Source organism: Gymnoscopelus microlampas (genome assembly GCF_963454915.1).
Source record: "Gymnoscopelus microlampas genome assembly, chromosome: 1".
Lineage (NCBI taxonomy): Eukaryota > Metazoa > Chordata > Actinopteri > Myctophiformes > Myctophidae > Gymnoscopelus > Gymnoscopelus microlampas.
The window spans coordinates 58,220,664-58,229,957 of NC_139962.1; the positions used below are offsets into that span (position 1 = coordinate 58,220,664).

General features: G+C 44.2%; 1 protein-coding gene across 2 annotated transcripts in view; it reads left to right on the plus strand.

The window, feature by feature from the left end:
• aldh1a2 (aldehyde dehydrogenase 1 family, member A2) overlaps positions 1-9,294 on the plus strand; it is a 52,455-nt gene that overhangs the window by 16,872 nt on the left and 26,289 nt on the right. Inside the window, exons 2-4 of one of the 2 annotated variants that reach the window (XM_084065074.1) lie at positions 4,392-4,496; positions 7,110-7,250; positions 8,721-8,850. In XM_084065074.1, coding sequence (XP_083921200.1) covers positions 4,392-4,496; positions 7,110-7,250; positions 8,721-8,850 — 376 coding nt within the window. The remainder of the gene's footprint in view (positions 1-4,391; positions 4,497-7,109; positions 7,251-8,720; positions 8,851-9,294) is intronic. The other variant, XM_084065073.1, reaches the window with a different exon arrangement.

The window sequence follows — 9,294 nt, forward strand, 5'->3', positions numbered from 1 at the left end:
CAAACCAACATGAACCCCAACATGTGAGGTGGTGGGAACGGGCGAAGGAAGGAAAAAAAAAACCCCACCATTTATCATCTGAAAATGTGCACTTTTGCACTTAGTTTTTTCATCCCTGTCCGTCCCCCCTCCCTCCCACCTCTCTCCCAAATGAACCTAAAAGCAATTTTAAGAAACCTGGAGAGTGTTGATTTATCACGCGGCCGTGTCATCTTAATCAAGTTGCCTCAATGGAACGAGACAAAAGTCCGAACAGCGCCCCCCCGAAGCACCATGAGAGGGGTGGAGCAACAAACGGCTTTAGCGCCCTGACGGTTGTCCTTTTTCTGGCCATGATTTAGGTGGCGGCCCTGGGTCCTCCAGTGTTCTCCTCTAGTGCTTCTTCTTCTGCCCCGTCTCTCTTTTCAGTACTCAAGATATTTTACTCAAGTAAAAGTATCGATACTGCAATGTAGAAATACTCCGTTACAAGTAAAAGTCCGGAATTAAAAATGTGCCCGAGTAAAAGTACAAAAGTATTGGTACCACAAGTAAAAGTTCAAAAATGTTTGAAAATAGCAGATCTACCAGCTCACAACGCGTCGCGATGCGACGCGTTGTGAGCTTGTAGATCGGCTATTTTCAAATACCCTATGTATAAAACAGGGCTAACGTGGTTAATGTATGTTTTATAATATAATAATTGACAATTGCAAAGTAACTAGTAACTAAAGCTTTCTAATAATAGTAGTGGAGTAAAAGTGCAATATTTGCCTCTGAGATGTAGTGGAGTAGAGAGGGAAAAATTGAAATACTCCAGTAAAGTAAAAAATACCTCAAAATTGTAATTAAGCACAGTACTTGAGTAGATGTACTTAGTTACTTCACGTCACTGCTCCTTTTAGCAGAGAGGGCCTTGTTGTGTGGAGGGAGAAGAGGGGTTATGCGGCGTGCATAAAGCAGAACCCACGGTCCCCGCATTCTTCGCTCGGGCCCTGGTTTGAGCCTGTCAGAGGTCTACCCCTCTTGATTTAGGGCCGTCCAACTATAACAGTGGCCCTCTATAAATTCAAAAAAAACTAATTCTGCGCTCTACAGGGCTTTCTGTTTTCGTTAGCGGGAGCCCTCTTTGCTCCTTATCGTTACTGACAATTTTATGAAGTGGCCCTTAATGAGAGGCAGATTAAAGGTATATATAGGGCCTCTGGTGGAAGGAACTGGCGCCTGAGAACACTATGGCCCCCGGGTGAGAGAAGTGGAGAACCCACTGTGGTTCTGTGTCTATCTTGTCAGGCCAGATAGGGGAGGGGGGGAGGGGGGAGGGAGGGCAGATGAATAGAGAGAGGAATGAGTCTAGTATAAGTGTGTGTGTGTGTGTGTGTGTGTGTGTGTGTGTGTGTGTGTGTGTGTGTGTGTGTGTGTGTGTGTGTGTGTGTGTGTGTGCGCTTCTTTTTTCTTTTTTTTTTTTGAGTGGTACGTGCAGATACCAAACGCCCCGAGATGTCTTCTTGCGTGTGAGTTATTCATGTTGTTCAGCGCTCTTCTTTATAAACCTCGGAAAGCCATGAGAACGAAGATGGTGTGTGTGTGTGTGTGTGTGTGTGTGTGTGCTGTGAGTTGAAGATTCACTCCTATTTCATGCCTTCATTAAAAACCACTTCAACCCTATATCGTCTCATATATGTCCAAAACTGTTACTTAATTAAAACATTTTTTTCAAAAGTAGCAAAAATAGCAGATCTACAAGCTCAAAACGCGTCGCTTCACGACGCGTTTCGAGCTTGTAGATCTGCTACTTTTACTGCTTTCGCGCGACGCACAAAAAGTTAGAATACGGAGATAAGAGGTTTCTGCCCGACAGCAACGATGTACTTAGTTGCCCGGTCCCCCCCCCCCCCCAAGAGTCTCTACAATCTACATGGTCCGTATTCCCCTCTGCACCGAATCTTTCCTGCGAAAATAGCCGATCGCTTTGCCACCTCGTAGATCGACAACTTTCGCAGAATGTTCGTCCCCCCCTCCCCACTACAGAGACACTGGGTTTCAAGTGGTTCAAAGTAAACACTCCTAACAGTTTACAGCCAATTAAATAGTACTTAAGCCCTGTAAGTTTATGTAGGTAAACATGCTGGCGGAGTTTAGTGAGGCCTAGGAGCGGTGGAGCACTTGAACCCTGTCTCTCAAAAGGTTTGTGCCTGGGTACGTATGGGAGCTCCTCTCCAGGAGAAAAGGACGCACATAAGAGCGTATGTATACACAAAGAGGATTTGTGCCAGTGGATGTTCTCCTTGCACTCCATGTATCACGCAGACCGACAGCCATTAACAACAGTGTGTGAGTAGCCCCCCCCCCACTAATGGATCTAAACATGTTTTATAACCAGCGCTGGAAAGTGACCAAGTACATTTACTCAAGCACTGTGTACTTCAGTACAATTTTGAGGTGCTTTTACTTTACTCGAGTATATACGTCCTTTTACTCCACTACATGATCTAAGAGGCGAATATTGTACTTTTTGTTTTACACCACTACAGTTATTTGAAAACTTTAGTTACGAGTTACTTTGTAGATTTTGATTATTACTACGAAACCGAAATGAAACAATTAAGCCCAATTAAGCCTTATGCCAATACAAGCTCATGAGGAGTGGCATTGCGATGCGTTGCGAGCTTGTAGATCGGCTATTTTCGAACGTTTTTTTTTTAAACTTTAGTAAAAAGTATACTTTTACCGTTGGTACTTTAAAGTATTTTGATTGTACTTTTCCTCAAGTTAAACTTTGAATACAGGACTTTTTTTAAACTTGTAACAGAGTATCGCTATACGTCGAGGTATTGCTACTTTTGCTCAAGTAAAGAAAATTCAGAGCACTCCTTCTCCAGCACTGTTTATAATTTACTCACTTCTTACGTAAGTTATCCTCTCGATTTCCAAAGCCACACCTTGTGGTCATGTTGATCTGCGTGGGCCCTTTCTGCAGCAAAAAAGAAAAAAAAAAACCTTAGTGATGGACTCATTGTTGGAAAGCGTCTCTCTGTAAACAGCCTCTCCGCCGCAACTCCCGCCCCGCGGGTTCTTGTGTTATTTGTCTAAACATTTATTTTTCTTTTGTTGCTTTATTAGATCTTTTGAATATGTTCCCTTGTTTTTTTTTGGGAAAATCCTGGGCGGTTGTTTAACGGAAGGCTTGCTTTAACGCATCACAGAGACCAAGTGCAGCACGTGTTTTATGATCTCGTAAACGAGCAGAGATGTTGTGAAACGTGTGTCTGTGCTTGAGGGGAAGGGGAGAGGAGAGAGAGGGGGGGGGGGGAGAGGAGAGAGAGGGGGGGGGGGGGGGTGGCGGGGGGTGTCTGGTGTCTGATAGGGATTTATCTGCCCCCCCCCCCCCCCCCCCCCCCCCTTTTTTGTCTGGATGGTGGAGCACTCCCCAGAGAGCCATGCTGGACAGGCAGGAATCTCCGTCCAGATTTCCACAGATTCCCCCTCCTCATATCCCTCTCTTACACAAGACTCAGAGAGGTACTGTGGGCAGGGAGGCCCCCAAACAAAGCCTGTTGGTTGGTGGTTATTTTATAATCGCCTCCAAGCGCAATCACCTTACTTCAGTGGTTCTCAAAGGTTTTCATAATTGATAAGGTATTTGGCCACGGACCCCCCCCATCTGAAGAATATGTTGTGCCAGGGACCTCCAGAAGCAAAGATTTGACTTTAAAAAAAAATACATATATATATTCAAAGATTTGCGTTGCGTGCATAGTTTTTCCTTGCAGCGTATTAGGTGATGTCATTATGTCACCCAGAGCGGATGAAATAATCAAGATGGAATTCTGTGTTGAGCTCAGTTCTAGGCTCTCCCTAGGCTGGCAGAGGGAGAGTAGCGCCCAGGATTACATTAGGTAATTGGCACGGGGTGAAAAAGTGGGTAACAAAATCGTGGGATAAAAAAAGAAAAAGAAAAAAAAGACGACGATTCTGCGTTTCATCTCTGCCGTCAGAGCAGTTATGTCATTTTGAAGTCTTCAATGAGCTATACTTCCCGTTTGGTTCCAGAAACCCCCCAACGGTTGCTCATGCCTTTACCACTGGAGAGAGAGACAGATCTGGATATTGTAGAATCAGCAGAAATCGACTTTATCACAATTCAATGGAGCTGTATTGGTCCACGGCCAACGTTTGAGAACTACTGATTTAGAAGGCGTTTGTAGAATCGGCCTCAGGTCTTAACGGGTTAAATTGTCAATTTCCTACACATGTAGTCAAGTGTAGCTCGGTATAAAGCTTCTGAAACAAATGGTGGCAATTTGTCCGGATTTTGCAATAACGTGGTACAAAACCTTTCTGGGGTTAACTTCCACGTGTCGTGTCCAGGACATTATGTTTACAGAGAGCTCTATCTCTTCTCCCTGCAGATGTTCATCAACAACGAATGGCACGACTCCGTCAGTGGGAAGGTCTTCTCCGTCCAGAACCCCGCCACCGGAGAGCAGATCTGTGAAGTCCAGGAAGCAGACAAGGTATTCTGTTTATTTTCATTCGCTTTTTTAGCATAAACTATTTAAATGAAAAACACAGTTATTTTTCCCCTCCCTATCGTCGGTGTCTCCGGGCAGAAACCTCCTATCTCCCATGATTTTTTTCCCGTAAATGAACGCCCTAGTCGATCATATCGCAGCGTCACTCAAAAGCATCAAAAGTAGCAGATCCGCAAGCTCGAAACGCTTGTAGATCTGCTACTTTTGGATGCTTTTTTTTAATTTGAAAAGTAACAGTTTTGGACATGTGTACATACGAGGTTTCCACCCAGACAGAGACGATTACATTATGAGAATCGGATCACGTTCTCTAAAAAAGGTAAAAACCGCTCCCTTGTTTTCCACATTCTCTAAGTAATCCGCCGTACCCCGGCCTCTGGCACCGCTTTCCCCCTTTCATTCGGTGCGCCGTTTGCACGTGTGAACTGTTTGTGTCCCAGAAATTAACCCGTTAAGGCCGGGTACGCATCTGTGTAACCAGTTAAACCATTATTTTACACTTTTGGCTATTCAAAAATAGCAGATCTACAAGCTCATAGCGCGGCACCGAGTGCCGCGCTATGAGCTTGTAGATCTGCTATTTTTGAAAAATCGAGAACATTTGTGCAAATCTTTGAATATATATATATATTTTTTTTTATAGCGAACATTTGTAACTCAAATCTTTGCTTCTGGGGGTCCCTGGAACAAAGCGTTTTGAGATGGGGGTCCTTGGCCAAATACATACACATTTTGGAGGTCCTTGACGTGAAAAAGTTTGAGAACCACTGATATAGCAACACAAGTCTCTTCAAAAAAACTGTTAGGATTTAGAAGACATTTGTAGAATCCCCCAGAAGCAAAGATTTGAGTTAAAAATATTCACTTTAAAAATATATACATATTCAAAGATTTTTCCAAAAATAGCAGATCTACACGCTCATAGCGCGGCACTCGGTGCCGCGCTCTGAGTTTGTAGATCTGCTGTTTTTGAATAGCCAAAGACATCTTAAAATGACACACAGATGCGTTCCCGGTCTTAATGGGTTAAGAAAAGCAAACGGCGGGAATGGATGAGTTTAGTCTAATGTGGTTTGGTTACCCTGGCAGTGTCTCTGGTCTTTCCCTAAATCAGCACCTCTGGGTGGAATAAAGGGGGGAACAGGCAGAAAGGGGAGGTTGGGGGGGCGTTGTGTGTGTGTGTGTACTTGTATTACTATGTACTTGTGAGAGCCAAGTGTCCCCATTGCATGCACTGTGGAATATGAGAAATAGACATTGTGGTTCTATTATGGTAAAAAAAGAAAAGAAAAGAAAAAAGATTCATACTAGGTTATGAATCTAATGTTTTCATAGTACGCCGGTGTCATGCATTGAAAAATAGCGGATCTACAAAAAATAAGCAGAGAATAGCAGATCTACAAGCTCACACAACACGTCGCAAGCGCGAGCTTGTAGATCTGCTATGCTATGCTTTAGGGTTAAGGTCCTTACACACCGGGGCGATCTTTTCGTGCGAATAATGCGTTTTTTTTAAAAACCTTATAAAGTCAATGGCTCCGTACATGGAGCGAAAAAGCGAAGCGAAAAAGCGTCTTTTAATTATTCGGAACGAGTCCGAATTTTGCTTATATTCGCCGGTGTGTAACAACCTTTACGGTTAGAAATGGCAACATCTTAAAACATAAATAGCATTCACGAAACCACCGTCCTAAAAACGTTGACGTCTTCACAAGTGTAGTGTGTGTGTGTGTGTGTGTGTGTGTGTGTGTGTGTGTGTGTGGGGGGTTCATTCTAGTCCGAGGGGTACGGAGAAACACCTGTTTATTAGCCCTCTTCACACGGCGGCCATTTTGGTGTTTTTTCCACACTTGGGGTGGGGGTGGGTGCTAGTTCCCACCCACCCCAGTATATGACGCCCCCAGGTGTGAAAGAAGAGCATGGCCGTTGTGTGATTATTGGTCTATGGCACTGGTTCTCTAAGTGCCATCCCCCCCCCCCCCCCCCCCCCCCGGCTATTCAAATATAGCCGATTGTGTTGTGAGCTTGTAGATCGGCTAATTTGGAAGAACGTTAGAAAAAATTGCTGACCAATCTTCTCTTATGACGGTCCCCTGGCACATAATCTTTTCAATGGGGGGGGGGGGGGGGGGGGGGGGGGGCATGGCCTTATACATATCGTCTTTGTCGGGTGGAAACCTCGTTATGTCCAAAACTGTACTTTTCAGCATTCAAATTCAAAAACAGCCAAAGTAGCAGATCTACAAGCTCAAAAACCACGTTTCGAGCTTGTAGACCTGCTACTTTGGATACTTTCTTTTGTGTGTGACGCTGTAGTATGATCAAGTAGGGCGTTAATTTACCCAAAAATACCAAAAGATTTGAGTTACAAACGTTCGCTTTAAAAAAACATACATTCAAAGATTTGCACGAATGTTCATAGCGCGGCACTCGGTGCCGCGCTATGAGCTTGTAGATCTGCTATTTTGTGATGTTAGAATATGGAGATAAGTGGTTTCTGCCCCCGACAGCAACGATAACAACGTGGGGGGGTCGTTGACATGAAAATGTTCGTGAATAACAACGACTTATGTCATTGAAAACGTCTCCTTATAGGCGGACGTAGACAAGGCGGTGCAGGCGGCCCGTCAGGCGTTCTCCATGGGGTCCGTGTGGAGGAGGATGGACGCCTCGGAGCGCGGGAGACTGCTGCACAAACTGGCCGACCTGGTGGAGAGGGACAGTGTCTATCTAGCAGTGAGTACACGCGCACACACACACACAGAGACAGTGTCTATCTAGCAGTGAGTACACGCGCACACACACACAAGAGACAGTGTCTATCTAGCAGTGAGTACACGCGCACACACACACAAGAGACAGTGTCTATCTAGCAGTGAGTACACGCGCACACACACACAAGAGACAGTGTCTATCTAGCAGTGAGTACACGCGCACACACACACAAGAGACAGTGTCTATCTAGCAGTGAGTACATGCGCGCGCGCACACGCGCACGCACACACACACGCACGCGCACGCACACGCACACGCACACACACACACACACACACCAATCAATATGTACTTAAAGTACAAAAGAAAAGTAGCCTACTCATTTACGCAGAAATAAACCATTTCAATGGACGTATAGAAATCCTTGGAAAATAGCCGACGTATGTATATATATATATAGGGCTGAAGAGGTTAATGTAGGTTTTGTAATAATAATACAAATCTGCAAAGTAACTAGTAACTAAGTATTCACATAATTGTAATGGAGTAAATGTACAATATTTTCCTCTGAGAAGTAGTGGAGCCGAAGTAAAAAGTATTGGAAATTGGAAATACTGCAGTAAAGTAAAAAATACCTCAAAACTGTACTTAAATACAGTGCTTGAGTAAATATACTTAGTTACTTTTCACCACTGCTGTCCACACTGCTGTTAGTTGCGCAGTGATCAGATCAGATGTGTGTATTCATACATTGTCGACAAATCGTGCTAGTTGCTGCTGCGGTAACGACATAAAGACATGAAATGAAACACTTCCTATTCCAGGAAAGTCAACACGCTGGTTCAGGCTCTTATTTTTGAGCAAAACTAAAAAATAAAAGACTGGAGATCGAGGCTACACAAAAGTAGCAGATCTACAAGCTCGAAACGCGGAATCCTGAAAAGTAACGGTTTCGGACATGTGAGGTTTCCCGCCCCGACAGAGACGATTTCAAACCACGTCTACTGTAGGAATGTGGTTCAAACCTGTGCAGCAAAAAAATGTGTTTGTGTGTTTTTAGCCGTTCGGACTTGATAAAAGCCAGTGTGATTCCTATGGATAGGGCCAGCCATTTGGGATACGGGGGGCTGCCAGTCTGAACACAGCCTTAACTACTAGCAGCAACACTGACCACATCTGTACTCTTAAGTAATGGACTATGAAAGAAAATATTGCCCCCTTTTTTTTTCGTGTGGGGGCCCGGCTAAGATCTTTTTTTTTTCATGTGTTTACGACGGTATTAAATCATCTCAACCACTTTATTGTGTTAGTTAAAAGGAACGCAAGTGCCATAACTTAAGGGCTTGTGCGTAGGTTGATGTTATCTTAGGATGGTGTTTCACTCTCGAGACGAGGGAAACACTCGGAGCGCGGGAGTCGAAATTATATTAGGATTCGTTCTGTTACGATGTTTTCCCAACCATGTCTCCCTTTCCCCTCCACTCCCTTCAGACGATAGAGTCATTGGACAGTGGGAAACCGTTCCTGCCCACCCTGTTTGTCGACCTCCAGGGAACCATAAAGACTCTCAGATACTTTGCTGGATACGCCGACAAGATCCACGGCACGTCCATTCCAATGGGTAAGCTCACACACTGACTGCACACGTCTTTTTGAGGGATTTTTTTATTTTGTCCCTTCGTGATTGTTTGATAGAAACTGGTTGACGGTTAAATAACCGTTAACCGGTTAGAGAATGCACTATTTACGATGGACAAAATCGTTGCTATCGGGCAGAAACCGCTTATCTCCATATTTTTGCTTTTTGTGTTATTTCGTAAATGAATGCCCTACTTGCTCATTCTACAGCGTCACACCAAAGCATCAAAAGTATGTTTCGAGCTTGTAGACCTGCTACCTTTTCTGCTTTTGAATTTGGAATCCTGAAATGTAACAGTTTTGGACAATATGAGGTTTCCACCGCGACAGAGACGATATACTAGGCTACCCTGCAGTGCTGGTAAACAACGAAAACAGACAATAGTAGGCCTTCAAGAAAATATACAGTGCTAAATCAGTGCTCAGC